The sequence below is a fragment of the Typha angustifolia genome, chromosome 10 (genome assembly GCF_048772165.1).
Source record: "Typha angustifolia cultivar Huaian chromosome 10, ASM4877216v1, whole genome shotgun sequence".
Lineage (NCBI taxonomy): Eukaryota > Viridiplantae > Streptophyta > Magnoliopsida > Poales > Typhaceae > Typha > Typha angustifolia.
Genome location: NC_133248.1, coordinates 890,588 through 905,978, shown reverse-complemented (window position 1 = coordinate 905,978; position 15,391 = coordinate 890,588). Strand labels below are relative to the sequence as shown.

The following is a 15,391-nucleotide window of genomic DNA, read 5'->3' as shown; positions in this document are numbered from 1 at the left end:
TTTAGAATTAAAAAACAAAAGTAATTATATAAACTCTTTAAACACCCGCAAGTCTATAAAAAGATTAAGAAAAAAATGTTCGGAGGTATATAAAAAAACGATAACAGTTTGGATGGTTTAAGTAGAATTAACTCATAATGAAAATCAATTTAAGCAAGACTACAACAGAGGGAATTTAAACTATAACATATGATTCAATTATTAAGCTACAGTATTCATATCTCATCATCTATATTGGCCTTCATAATCCATATTATATTTTTTATTCCATGTGAGACTAACCCTTAAGAGTCTATATAAAATCTTTGTAGGACTTTTGGTCCACATCAAAAGAGAGTTGAAGTTATTTTTAATATATCAACAATGCAATATTAGGGACAATAGTTTCTTTCACCTAAATGGTCATCTAAAGAGAGGAATCTTTCCCTGAAATAAAGAGAAAGCTAGCAAACTTAGACCCGAGCACTAAGATCATGATCCTAACAATCATATTTTATACAGATAGACATAAAATAGTGGATGTCTGTACTATGATTTCCTCAGCTTTTGCCTTTTGCTTGCTCAAAACATTAAGTGCCATATGCATGTCTTTTACAGTCAAATACTAATTTGGACGACCTAATAACCACAAAGACAAGATACAATATTGTACTTGTTATTCCATTGTGTGTAATGGGTAATCTGATGGGCTATCTATTTGCCCTTATCTTGATGTTATAATCCAAAATCCATAGCTAAGAGACATTTGCCCACCATTGTAAAGCAAAAGCAAGTTAAAGTTGTGCTTGTCTCTATCCTCACTCTCTCCCTTTTACTTTTGCTGACTCAACTTTATCTTTCAGTGTGCATGAATACATCTAGTCTTTATCTTATCACCTTTTACCACAATCAAGTTTCATGGATCCCAAATCCTTATCTCACCACATGCACCCAATTTGAGGTGTGGGTCTCTCATTTCATCCTTCTATACAGTATACTTTTTGTTTACAGAGGGAGGTTGGCATGCATATTCTCATGTCCGATCACTTTATCTAGTCATAAAACAAACCTAAATGAAAGTAGATTATACAACACCAAGAGCTAGTGGGGTCTCAGTGCACAGGGAAAAAAAGTGGAGCAGAATCTCTTTGTATTTTGCCATCCCAAATCCTCACTTTGGTCATCCTCTCTTCACACCAATGCAGTTGCTCTTCACTGATCTCTGGCATCCTTAGAACTCTTGACACAACCTTCATGTCAATTAGGCCCATCAGTATCTCCATTTCCTCGTCCACCTTTAGCCTTCTCTTCTTCAGACATCTTCTCTGCTTCACAAGGTCTTTAATCCTCAATTTCTTCTGAAGTAATCATCATCATCATCATCATCATCATCAAAAGGACTAGTTAGCTATTAACATATCAACAAAGAAGAAAAAGAAAGTAGGCAACAATACAAACTTACTCTTTTGTTAGCTTTCTTGAGAAAACTAAGTAAAGTTTTATCAACAGAACTCGATCTCTTCCTCATTAAAGACTTAAGTTTCTGATAGTGACTCTGCTTGTCTGCCTTGAGGAAGTTCATGAATGTTCGGATCGCCTGTTGGAGTATTACCAAGAATTCAGTTGAAGATATTAGATCTTCCTTGCCATCATCAGCTTCTGAACAAGAATACAAAAGCATCAAGTGAGTTAATAGAAGAGAAGATGAATGAATAGGATGACTAACAGCTAAGAGTACAGAGTCAAAGTACCTCTGAATTCAGGAACTAGTAGCAACTTTGGAGATGAAATCCTCCTCCTAGCATAAACTTCGGGCCTTCGACCGTATTCATATGGCTCATTCTCTATAAACCTCTGCAGAAGAACCTCAAACTGCTGGAATTCTTGCGCGATTCGTGCAGGGCAGAACGATTCTTGGACGTCTCTGTTGGCATTGAGTTTAGAGAAGTTGCTGTAGTTCCAATTGAGAGCTTCCCATGTTAAGCAAATCTGTGCAACGTATGCACTCTCCAGCTCTTGATATGGATCTCTCACTCCTGCCGGATAACTCCTATGCTTGGTGGTCAACTTATGAACTATTCTTTGTGAGATTGATCTTGGTTGGTACTTTATGGACCTAAATGATTCTGATAAAGAGTAGTTAGTATAAGAAACAATTCAAGCATATCATGTAACAATCAAATTATTACCTGTTTCCGCGAGTTTTTGTGTGCCAATTCGGTTGAAGTACATCATCTCCTCATCGTACTTGCGAAACAATGTGTATGACTCCCAGTTGGAAGAGCTTCTTCGAGACGAAGACGAGAAGGGATACTCCATCTCGGAATCCTTTGTGATCGTCGAGCTTTGCCATTCCATCGAGCTCTTGGAAGTCGACTCGCCGACGAGCGAGCTTCCATAGCTTTCCTTCTCTTCAAATCTCTTGCTATCCAATTTAAATGAGTTGTTGACCAATAATTTAGCATCCTTCGACAATCCTTTCTCTTCATTATTCTCGCGAGTCTCTTCTTTATTACCATCTTCTTCTGCTAATAGAGTATAAGCGATATCAGGACGAGAAATAGTAAATTATCTTAGAAGTATTATATATAAGAGGGATTAATTACCTTTGAGATTGAGGTTTTCGCAAGTCGACACAATTGGACTCACGCAATCGGATGGCGTTAGCACGTCGGCTATCAAGACGTCATGCTCGCCCTCGATTCCAACCTTAACGGGGGCGAGATTCTTCAACGGAGAGATGCATGGAGATTCCTCGACAAAGGTGTCCTCTACCTCCAAGCAATGTTGTTCGATGGAATATTCTTCTCCTTGATCGACAAGCTGGGAATCATCAAACACGCTCTCACCGTACCAAAAGAATAATCCTTCTTCTCCCTCTTCTTCTCCACCACCGCCGACGTCGCCGGCCAACTCTTCTCCATCGGCCGATGCAACATCCCTGCAGTGCTAAGAGATAAGTATATAGAAAGAGATAGAGATAGAGATCAAAGAGATATATTTACCTTTTATAATTGTGTAGAAAAGTGAAGAACTTGATGAGGAGGAAGCAAAGGAGGTGGAAGAGGAGGAGGAGGAAGCAAAGGGAGGAGGAGGCATGAAGAAGAAACATCACAGCCTCTTCCTTACTGCGCATGCATGGAAGAAGAAGAAGAGCATTACTACTACTACTTGTGAGTACTCCATGGTAAGAAGGAAAGATGGCAACGGGATCAATGGCGGTCTCCAGAACAAAACAACTATTTCCATTACGCATTTAAGATGGAAGGATTTGATGATGCTTGCTTTCGCTTTGCTAAGAGGCCAATGGCCACAAACCCAATCACTAGCTTTATGTGAGGAAAGTTAGGATTGAGATTACGAGAGTAGCCTTGGAAAGTGGGGATTAGGAAGAGCTAAAGCTTGAAGCTTTGGGACCCAATTAGAGTAAAATAAATCAAAACAATTAAGGCCATGATCCGAGTGACTTAAGGACTGGGTAAGATCATATGCTATATGCGTTTCATGTCGCTGGGTTTTGGTATATATAAAGGTAGCAAGACATTCCATTGCTGAGAAGTAATACGAGTGGTATTTGGTGTATAATGCTGACGAGAGACGTCAGTTCTTGGAATTTGGAAAGTATGGACGCCGACATAGAAAGTGAAGCTTTTCGTATTATCTTCGTGTTTTCAATGGAGATTATGGAATGATGATAGATAAGGATGATGAGATAACAGTAGAGGTGATATAAAGGAGTGATATCTCTATGACTTCATGTACTCGGTCCCCTGTTAGATGCACCATACCTTGCGTAGTTGCATGGGAAAGGCTTAGCCATGAAGGCTTTGGCTTTAGACGACACCTACGTACAACGGTCCAATCTCTCCGACGTGGATCCTCGTCAGATCTAGATGGTTCTGAACAGCGACTGCCACGTGTATGGGTACATGGCCAGCACATGCATCGCACGTGCTAGAGACTTAATTAACTTCGTCATTAACTAGAGACTTAATTATTTGAGTATCAATGATATGTTGCTAGTAGTAAGCTAATGAAGTATAATTCTTGCCTTCTAAAGAGTTGACAAAGAGATATTGGGCCGTTTAGTGTGTCAATGTTGGGGGCCCTAGCCCGGTAGCAATAATTTTATTAAAAAATATTATAATTGACATTACATTCTTTAAAATATCATATTTGTCATCTTTCAAAAATATCGTCCATAGTTAAATCTAATTAATTATAACTAAATTAGATTAAGAAATGGTTTGAAAGTAATAGAAGATTAACAGATTCTCTCGTAACAGGAAAGGAAAATTTATTTTTATGCAAGAAAATAAATCAGTGATATATATATTTCACACTAGCTTTTACATAATAAGGATATTTTAGTTAATTTTATTCATTTCATAACTTTAATCAGTATAAGAATTTAATCGTGTCTCACTAAATACAAATAAAAACCTAAAGAGTCAAATAATTTCAATATCAATTATAATATTTTAAAGAATACGATGATAATTAAGCTTTTGGGTGACCATTAGTTTTGCCCTGAGATAGTCTTCAAGTTTGAAAATTTAATAATTTTTAAATTTACTTTGATCTAACTCTCCTTCTAAAGAAATAATAACCTTACCTTCCTAATAATAAAACATAATAGTACTTTACATATTTTAAATAACATATTATAATTTCCTAACCCATTGTAAGTATCCGTCTTGATCAGTGAGTTTGGTCTTAAGTTTTAATAAGTTTCTCTATGTACTACGAAATTTTAAATTTTATTCATTTCCCTTTTATGATCAACATCAGATTAAGGAACTGTTATGCAAAGGAAAACTTATACCCAACCTAATTGAAAGAAACTAAGAACGTTAAGAAAAAATAACCCTCCTAAACTTGTATTAAAAACACAATTTGGTAGTGAAAAAAAAAAGGATTTAGTAGTCCGTAGTACCAAAGAGAGACAACGACTTGGAGAATCCCATCACTTTCACCAAAAGAACAGAAGACATATAAATTACCATTCATTCTATGTAGAAATTAAGAGGCCAATAAAAGAGCAAAGGAGAAGCTTTACTTAAGTCTTACAGGTAGGTGGGATTTTATTTCCGCATGCAGTAGGAGATTTCATCTTTTGATTTAATTAATTTTTCTTTTCCTTTCTTGTGGTTCACCAAACCATTTCGTTTCTTGCAGTGCAATTGCATGGAAGGAGTTTGGATATACTTTTTTAAGGCATTGATAAATTATTAGATTGTGTCACACTAATCATCTTCTAAATTATGAGGTTTGCTGAAGTGTCCTAATTACGACTTACGAGGAAATTAATTTAATTGTTAGCTACAATGACGTGTGTGGTGTGTACTTGTCCACGGTCACTTGATCAAATGATAGATGCTATGTGTAGGTTCATTGATGCAATAAATTTATATTCTTTTTTTGTTTCGAATTTAATCGAACATTAGGGATAATTATGAGTAGCATATTATTGTCACATCCTGCGTTGTTATTATAAGCTCTTTATTTATCTAAATTCAAATTCAAATTCAAATCCAAAACTTAGCAAAAAAGTATTCCTCGTGATAGAGAGAGATAGAGATAAATAAAATACATATAACTTATGCCACGTGCACCTTACAAATGCGGCTTACGTGGGCCGCTCGGGTTGGGTAGGAATGGTTGGAGTTGGTTGGACGTAGGAGAAACATAAGATCCGAAGTATAATCCGTACTCCAACTATTTCACAAAATTGCCCTCATTCCTATCATATTTACCAAAAGCCCCTTCTAGAAAATGTCCACGTTCCTATGATGAGTGGCAGCCTTGTAAAAAAAAGTCAATTCTATGCCCTAACAACTCAAATCATTTTTCAAATAGTTGGATGAGATTTGCATATGCTCTAGAAGAAGAGTCTCTATTTAGTAGAAGGGCTCACATTCTCCACCATTAATGGTATCAGCTCTTTGCTAAAACTAACCCTAAAGGAGCTAACACTTACTCTAGTTTTGAGTACTCTTTATGTGGTTTTGATTACATATATATACTTACATATAGCTTAGCTAGGTGGAAATAAATGGAGGAGAACCTTCCTCCGGGCTTTCGGTTCCACCCTACCGACGAGGAGCTCATCACTTGCTACCTCGCCCGCAAGGTATCGGAGTTCGGGTTCGTGTCGAGAGCCATTGCCGACGTCGATCTCAATAAGTGCGAGCCTTGGGACCTCCCTGGTACGTATGTTCGATCATCTTACTATGTACCTTTCTTTGTTTCTTTAGGTCTTAAACATAACTATGTAATTTTTTAGTGTTTCTGAAAGAAGTAGGAAGTACTTAATGGTGTCCCAGTTAAAGATATTTGAAGAGATTGGTTTAATTAATTACGTATGTTAATGGATGTAGGGAAGGCAAATATGGGTGAGAAAGAGTGGTACTTCTTCAGCTTGAGGGATCGAAAATACCCTACCGGTATGCGGACGAACCGCGCAACCGACGCCGGTTACTGGAAGACTACTGGGAAAGACAAGGAGATCTTCGACTGTGTAGCCTTGATTGGGATGAAGAAAACCTTGGTGTTCTACAAAGGAAGGGCTCCCAAGGGTGAGAAGACTAATTGGGTGATGCATGAATACAGGCTCCAATCCAAGTTCCCTTATAGGCCTGCAAAGGTGATTAATTAAATCCTAGCTAACTTTTGTAATACTATATATATATATATATATATATTGGGATAATAACTAATGTTAGTCTATATATCTTCTTTGTCTACAAGGAGGAATGGGTAGTTTGCAGGGTATTTAGGAAGTGTTACAGTGTTAAAAGGCAGCAACCGAGCTCGCCGTCGTTGCCGTCGTTGCTCGATTCTCCATGCGAGCTAGGAGAAGTGGACGTATCAATGCTGAATAATCTAGCGAATAACTCGAGTTTGCCTAATGGTGATATGAGCACATATATGAATTGGATGGCAGCTAGAGATCAAGCTACAAGGCAGCCTAATTCAGTTGATTGGTCTTCAGGCTTTTGGGGCTCGATGTTATCACTTAATCCAGGGATCTTGAAGGCATTGCCAGTTATTAATGGTTATCAACCGCAAGGAAACAATAGTGCAAACTTAAGCACTTTAAATGCGCAAGCAGATGCAATCTTTGGAAGTGAGCAAAAGATAAGCTTCATTGGTTCATCATCTAAAGGAATAGATTACGAGCAACCTCAGCAGCAGCAGCAGCAGCAGCAACAGCAGCAAGGATTTGATCAGGAGGAGATATGGAGAGGCTATTGACAGCAGGAACAAGACTAACAATTAAAGTACTTAGTTAAGTCTTGCCTCCTTAATTAATATAGGTCAAATGGGAACAAGTCAACAAGCCCATTGGGCCAAACCTTTATTAAATTGTAAGTGCATAATGCTAGTATTATCACTTGATAAATTAGGTATGTGAGAAGGCAAATGTACCAAAGTTTAATTCGATCTCTTTTGTCAATGATTAATGACTTACACGCTTCAGATAACTAAGTACAAGTGTTTAACAGTTTTTTCTATTAATGAAGGGAAATGTTTTAATGCTTAAACTTACTGTGGCTTTATCTGAATTCTACTGTCTGTTACTTTCTGGTTGTGATGGTAGAATAAGCTAATAGAATGCTTAATATCTTGAAAAATATAATAATAAGGTAATTAACTTTGCTATCAAGATTATCGGAACTAAAAGATCCCAAATTTGTGGGGTTATTTTGAACGTATACCCATCTGAATTCTCTTATTTTTGTGTATACCTCTCAAAAATTGATATTGGTATGTATATTCCTCAAAATTCTTGGTTTTCATATGGATATCCCTTGATTTTTGGTTTTATATGGATACATTTTAAATCTAACTAACACTCTGAAACACTATCAATTTTTAGAGAAAGACATAATCTTATTCTCATTTGTACATACTCATTTCTTCTCTCAAACTATTGAGATTCTAATTTATAGATGTAAAAGAATAAATTGAAAAGTATCCCCCCAAATTCTTGAAACTTAGAAGGGTATATATACAGTCAAATAAGAAACTTTGGGTTCCCTTAGCCAAATAAAATTTGGATCAAAGTCACCATTAAAGTCTAATAGTTGAGTCCTTGTTCGATTCCTACAATAATATATACATATGGTATAAACATGTTATGATTCATTTTGACAAAGGGTTAGTTAATTTATCTAACCTCTCTATATATATCAGCGGAGGTTGTTTAGTTATATAGTAGAATAGATAATGTGATATAAAATTGATATTAAAGTGAAGATGAATAAAATAATTATATTAAGAGTTTAGTGAGATTTTAAATCAAAAGACGAATGAGAGAGAAACAAGTATTATTATTCAAGTATTAAGATAAGTGATTGTTTGCTCGAGACTTAAAACGGGGGAATGAGCCCAAGGTGAGCGGCCCATGGGAGCAATGGCCCAACAATGACATAAGAGACAAAGAAGCCATCAAAGAAGGTAAGGGTAAGGCTGTTTGTGGACTGCACAGCTTCCTTATTTAGCTTTCATGGCTCTTTGGTGTCCTCATCTCATGTGATCTCCTATATACATATCTCATGCACCTAGGCTTCTTTTCAGCTGCTACTACTGAAAGATGTCCATATCTAATGCTTTGGGTTCTCTTTTCACACTTCTTTTGTCCTTACCCCCCTCCCCCCCACCCACTGCCATATACTGGCATGACAAATATGCCCTCATCCTTTTAATCAACTCGAGTAGGAGAAATGAGTCAAAATGAGAGAAATATTTGGAATAACAGAGGTTGGTTTAGTCTCTCATCTAGCTACAGCTTTTGACCAAACTAGCCTTCTCCACGTTAAAATTTAATACCAGACAAAGGTTTAAAAAAAAAATTGAGAAAGACTAGTTTGGTCATAATAAACTCTGGAATACCACTTTGGACTCGGAATAGATTTTTAAAAAAAAGTTGGTGTTTTGGGGAAAGAATCGAAAGAAGAAGGATAAAAAAATATCACTTTGGAGCCAATAAGAAGAGTTTATAGTGGCCGATGCCCAGGATTCTCTGCTACCCCCAGAGGCAAGTTGGCTGCAAAAAATCTTGCTTTCTGGATTATCTGGTCTTTCTCTGGGAAAATTACGTTCCACACCTTATGTTTTTAAGAATTTATGATTAACAACACCCTACCCTTTCAGTTAATTAAACTTTCAGTATTTCTGTTTCAGAAAATCAAGTTTAAGTCTGAAGAAATATGTTATTAAAATAAAGAAATATTGCTTACAATAACACCTTTTATAACACCCTGTATTTTTATTATCTTATGATGAGAATTTTATAATTAGACCACTCTTTTTTACTTTATAATATTCTACTATTACTTTAACTAACTACTATTTAACTCTACTTATTAAATTGCTAACCATGACCCATCTTATCCTAGCACACTCTACCAAGTTAAAAAATATTTTGTTAGATCTAATTGCTCAGTGATAACTCACTAATGGATTATTTAGGTAATTACATTTAGTACTAAAATATAATATTCTTTGGTTAATACCCTTCCACTTGAAAATAGATGGGTTTAATTAACTCACGGTATCATATAAAAAGTATAGAAAGAGAAGATGTAAGATTACAAAATTCTCATAGACATGGGTGCTTATAAAATAAATGATAGAAATATAAGGTGTAGATTATAAAATTTGTCAGAACGAAGGACGACTTGACGCTTGATATAACCGAGGAGATGGAAGGGAAAGGGGCCATGCTTAATTCCAAGGAAGGGGACCTTTGGCTTTGGCTTTAGGTTCATATGCATGCATGATGCATAGTGGGGGTAGGAGGAGCTCCATTCGGTCCAATGAAGAGGGTTGAGGAAAGGCTAGAGCTGCCACCTCATGGACTTGGCCGAGACTTGGTTCATTTCTTTGGGGAGATTGGAGTGCAAGGCTTCGCCATTGCATGGCGTGGGAGCAACTCTGCCTTTCTTCTTCGCCCACTTATTGGACTGAAGGGAGCTCCTTTTAATTCATCACTCGATCCCTTTGTTAATTTGCTTCTTTCCTTTTCTTTTCTTCTTTAATTTTCTCCTCTTAAGTTTTGTCTCCCTTCTTTTGTGTGTAGGTATGTATATATATATATTCAAGAAGAGAAGTGGATTGAAGTGAATGAAACCATTAAAAAGTTGATGGATGATGCTTCTGCTTTCATATCAACTGCAGGTGTTTCGAGAAGAGGAGCTTGAAGAGAGTGTAAACCGTGATCTCCTTTTATTACACACTTCTTCAACATTTCCTACCTCCAGAAAAGATGATTGGAACTTGGTGATCCTCTCTTAAGTTTAATCATTGATGCCACTGAGAATGCTCTTACCCATTTAAAAGGTTAGCCAAACTCATAATGGGCCTTGATGTCTCACAAGCCGGCCCATTTAGTGAGGAGGCCTGGGAAAAGTTGTTATTATTAAGGATGTGACAAAATTCTTTTACTGAAGCTTTCTGGGACACCAAGGTAATGGAGGGTGACATATTCCGAGTCATATACTTCATACAAAACTGTTATTTTCCACACATCTAGAATTTTCTGGACACCAAGTGAAGGGTGTCATCCTAGTCATGTACTTTAAATCCTTAAATAATGCCCAGGCATGTGGAATCCACGGGTCCAAATCCCATGTGGCAACAAAGTCTAGACAATATTAAGTCCCCACATCAAGGAAATATTTACAAACAATATTATAGAGAGAGAGCTTAATGTTTGTATTATTTATATATATATTTTTTTTCCAATGGTTTTGATGCAAGTTTTGCCTCTTTATCTTATCCTAAGCTTAAATATTTGTTAGTTTTATAATGCGAAGGATACGTAAGCACTTTCATCATCATCTGTGACACAATTAAGCATGTGGGGTTCACAGACTCACAGTGCTACTGCAAGTAGGGCTTAGAGATTAATATTATAAGAAAAGTCCATAATATGTTGGGATGTCAAAACCATTGGCTTATAATCTTTTATTATATTGCTTGTTTGGGAAGTACAATTTGGGCGAAGCAGTACATAAATATCGGGAGAATAATTTATTTCCAAAGTTTTGTTCCAGTACTAGTTACCCACATAATTAATTAACTCAAGGAAGGATTAGCTAAGACTTAATAGTTGGATCAGCAAATTGGGGGGGGCCAAAACCACCGGCTGTTCTAGTCGATCGCCCATAGTTCTGAAGCGAAACCACTCAAGTATATATATATTTTTTTTGCATTTTAGACCCTACGATTATACGGTAAGATAATGTAGGGTGTTTACTGTGAAAGGAACTAGATGCAAATTTGAAGTATATAACCACTAGTACACGTGGGCACCACAGGTCTGCTTCCAGAATCCAAATTCATCTCCCCGTAAGGGTTAGATTACCAAAGTACCCATCGCTCCAATTTACCCGGACAGCAGAAGGCAATGCCATTTGAGTAGGTGTTTAAGGGCATTATGGTGAATTAACAAGTCCTTGGCCTTCCAATGACCCAAGTCAGCTTTCACCAAACCGCTGGCTCGCTCCCCAACCTTCACCGAATTAGTGGCTTCCAAATCCCACCAAATGCTTTATATATCCCCACAAGTCATAATACCTCGATCATAACTCTCTAATTCTCGTCCACAATTCCGACTTAGCTATCTATCTATCTATCTATCTATCTATCTATTCGCCTCCAATTGCATCAATATTCGGAGACAACGACAATGAGGATGAGCTGCAACGGCTGCCGTGTACTCCGGAAGGGATGTAGCGAGGACTGCATCATCCGACCGTGCCTGCAGTGGATCCGGAGCCCCGAGGCGCAGGGCAACGCCACCGTATTCCTCGCTAAATTCTACGGCCGCGCCGGGCTCATGAATCTCCTATCTGCCGGCCCGGATAATCTCCGACCAGGTCTGTTTTCTATCGGCTTATTTTTTATTTTATTTTTTTTTGAGAAAGATATCAAATAATATATATTTTTTAACATGATTCGTTTTTGGTTTTAAATATATGATTGCAGCTATATTTAGATCGTTGTTGTACGAGGCTTGTGGTCGGATGTTGAACCCGATCTACGGCTCGGTCGGGTTGTTGTGGTCGGGCAGCTGGCAGAGATGCCAGGCAGCCGTCGAAGCCGTCTTGAAAGGCGAGCCAATCGCGCAGATCCCCGACTCCGCCACTGCCACCGCCGCCGCCGCAGCAACAGCAGCAGTGCCGCCTTTGAGGACATGCGACATCCGACACGTGGCGAAGAATAACCAGTACATCGGCGTGGCGGCGAAGTCCCGGCCTCAGTTCAAGCGGACGGGGTCGCTTCATGGTGAGCCGACCGTTTGCGGCTTCGTGACGGTGGCGGAGGAGGACGGGGAGGATAGTGACTTCTCGGTGGAGACGGTGGAGAACTCGCACGTGAGCCAAGCCGAGCCGGGAGATGAGCACGTGGGATTGGATCTCACGTTGGGCCGAAGCTAGCTAGCTTGGCATGATACGTATGTACGTATGTATGTATGTATCTACGAACGTTGGGGGTACAGTTTTTGAACACGTAGAATTAAAGATATAGGGAGTTGTGTACGTTGGGATTTATCCATGTACGTAAATGATGATACGGTATAATAACAGCCATCGCTGTTATATCCGTTTAATGATATGAAAATCCTTTGCAGTACTTAAATTTAATCAGGAAACTTTCTTGTACGTTATACTTGTCGATCCTAGTTGAGTATTATATATATATATTCTTTTCTTCTTCTTTTTTTTCTCTAGCAGCTGATAGCATGACTAAACTACCACATAGCATATGAGAAATGAATTCGTCTCACAACGACCGATGAGAGTTGGCCTGTTATTATGATGCTAAAATCACTAGATTAAAGTTTTAAGCATATTTGAGTACTTCCAGGACAGTATATAGGAAAGAGAGATAATTAATTATGTTGCAATTTTATATGTTTAATTAAGCACATATTTCACGAGGAAAAGAGACATAGCTCTGGAGGTTATCCTACAGAACAAAACAAATGAACCAAGTTTTCACCTATATGTACTTTTCCTTTGAAAAAACCTACATAAAATAGTAAAGCTAACCTTGTAGATCTGACTTCATTTCTTAGATAGCAAGCTTAATCGATTCTTTAGACATCAGGCTCGTACATGCAAGTATGTGTCTATAGACTTTCTTTCTTATATATATATATATATATACACAAAAAAATTACATATACCTATATCAGTGACATGATACAATCTTTGCATTGATGTTCTATTAGCCAGCAGCTTCTATTCGCTCTCTTAACCAACTGAGATTTCTTTGCTACAAGTTGGGGTGTAAATAAGTCGAGCCAGAGTGGGCTAGCTTCGGCTCAAATTAGACTTGAGTCTTATTTTCTTAGTTTAGATTAAATTTTAAGTCAAGCTTAAGCCGAGCCCAATCTTTACAAGAGATCCACTATATAAATAGGGCATGAGTCCTGAAGCGAGGGGGAAGGGGAAGAACCTGACCATTTCTTGAGTTAGGTTGAGAATAAACTTTCTTTTGCATTCCTTTCTTTAAGAGATCTCAGCCCATATTGGACATATGAACTAAAATTTTAAGTCTTTTATGATAATTGCAGGTATGTGGACTCAAAATATTGTTTCTTTTTAATTGGGCTTTCATCAATCTCATGATCACACAGCAATTAAAATGTATTAAGTTTGATTAATTAGGTCCAATTGGCAAGATATTTTCATGGAAATTCCTGTCTTACATGGAGTCTTTATTGAGCAAAAGAAATGGTAGGCGTGTGCCAACCTTACGTAGTTGAACATCATATGTTAAGTACTGGAAATCCAACTTCGTTGATTAGTAGGAGATCTATCGATCTTCACATGATCCAATAAATGGTTCCGTTTATAGTCCAATTGCAGCCAAATTAGTCTTAATCAGTGGATCAAGAGAATCCCGAATGCTAATTAATTATGGAGCTAGCAAATTTGAAGACGGAATGGGTCAACGGTCAACCATTCAAGCGACTTTGACTACCATTTTTCTTAGATACTACAATTAATGAGCTTGACTTTTTTACGGAAAAACATCACAAGGTAACAAGTTTTCCTTTCAAATTTGTGATTAATTTTTTTTTTTTCGTTTTGGGATATGAATATAAGTTTATTTTATATATATACCTAAAATTAATTAGGTAATAGTTTTTAGCGAAAAATAAATAAATAAACAGACAACTAATAAAAATGATATTTTAGAAGCTATACCTAAAGGCACATAAAATAAATGAGGAGTCTGGTCTATATATAATTATCGGTTTGTTTATTAGAGATAGTAAATCTAATTTGTTTATAGCTCACTAATGTGTTACGTTCTCAAGTGCATTCCATACCTAAGCAATGATGCTAAACCAACCATTATATAATTCCAGTGGACAATATAAAAAGCATTAGGATCTCAATCTAACGAACACTTCTTCTCGACACAATTACTTTAAAAATCGTCGAATAATGGTCTCCACGAGACCCATCTAATCATGCAGCAGTTGTGGACACATCCCTTTATTTGTAGTAAGTAAATATATAAAGAAATTAAGCATAACGAAGAAATTAAAGGCAAATTGGTCCATAAACTATGGAGATAATTTGCACGCCCAATTCTTCGTGCATTGAATGAACTTCCCATCAATTTGGTTAAGTATAATATGCATTTTGTTTTTGTTTCTTTGCTTCTTCTTTTTTTCCCTTTCCAATTGTTCATGGTGTATGGAAGGCTTAATCTATTCCAACCTTCTGTTTGATTCTTTAATCCTCTGGTTCTCAATAATTGCCTGTGACATCTAAAAACCCACCATAGTTAATTACACAAGTTATATGCATTATTATAACCTCAGTAGTAAAGAAATACATGCTTGCTATATAGGTTTTTTTTAGGTTAGAAGATTTCAAACTCGATGATTTTTTTATAGGCTGGTCGTAAAATAAGTAAATAGGTCGACTATTTTTGATATATAAGTTGGACAATTGAATCAACTATAATAAATCATAATCATATGTATATAAACTTAACATTCATGAAATAATCAATCAACCACTAAATTATAGTGATAACATTTCTCGTCCCCAATGATGCTATCATCGGCAAACACTGCTCAACGACTACTAGAGATAAATGATCGGCAACCCTAGCTAATACAAGTATTCTATGTAGTGAAAAAAAATTAAAAATATATTACTTTGTTGCTCTTATTTGGAAATTGATTTGGATTATTAGTGCACGGCTTCTTGACACCCACATTTAATCTTTTTTTTTTATTTTTTTGGTCCCACGTTATTAGCATCTATCATTCCTTGAGCATTGATATGATCGTAATTGCGTATCTTTAGTTTCATATAGCATTGACTCAAGCTAGGTGGCTAGAATAATAACTGGCCAGGTCTTCAGTCTCCTA

General features: G+C 36.9%; 3 protein-coding genes across 4 annotated transcripts; 2 read left to right on the top strand and 1 right to left on the bottom strand.

Annotated features, from left to right (window-relative positions):
* Positions 1 to 636: 636 nt before the first annotated feature.
* LOC140768629 (uncharacterized) lies at positions 637 to 3,462 on the bottom strand. Its single transcript, XM_073108971.1, has 6 exons — positions 2,985 to 3,462; positions 2,586 to 2,920; positions 2,169 to 2,504; positions 1,731 to 2,105; positions 1,442 to 1,638; positions 637 to 1,337 (listed from the first exon to the last, which is right to left on the bottom strand). Exons 1-6 carry the CDS (start codon positions 3,233 to 3,235, stop codon positions 1,092 to 1,094), a joined length of 1,740 nt encoding a protein of 579 aa, XP_072965072.1. The 5' UTR covers positions 3,236 to 3,462; the 3' UTR covers positions 637 to 1,091.
* A 2,453-nt stretch (positions 3,463 to 5,915) lies between these two features.
* Positions 5,916 to 7,501, top strand: LOC140768970 (NAC domain-containing protein 92-like). Of its 2 annotated transcripts, none has more exons than XM_073109463.1 (3): positions 5,916 to 6,188; positions 6,360 to 6,625; positions 6,733 to 7,501. In XM_073109463.1, exons 1-3 carry the CDS (start codon positions 6,035 to 6,037, stop codon positions 7,234 to 7,236), a joined length of 924 nt encoding a protein of 307 aa, XP_072965564.1. In that variant the 5' UTR covers positions 5,916 to 6,034; the 3' UTR covers positions 7,237 to 7,501. The 2 variants fall into 2 exon arrangements, with proteins under 2 accessions (XP_072965564.1, XP_072965563.1); XM_073109462.1 differs by having other exon boundaries at positions 6,730 to 7,501.
* Positions 7,502 to 11,566: 4,065 nt separating this feature from the next.
* On the top strand, positions 11,567 to 12,653 carry LOC140768949 (LOB domain-containing protein 41-like). The gene is made up of 2 exons (XM_073109435.1): positions 11,567 to 11,867; positions 11,977 to 12,653. The coding sequence occupies exons 1-2, from the start codon at positions 11,678 to 11,680 to the stop codon at positions 12,426 to 12,428; spliced, it is 642 nt and encodes a 213-aa protein (XP_072965536.1). The 5' UTR covers positions 11,567 to 11,677; the 3' UTR covers positions 12,429 to 12,653.
* The last annotated feature ends 2,738 nt before the right edge of the window (positions 12,654 to 15,391 follow it).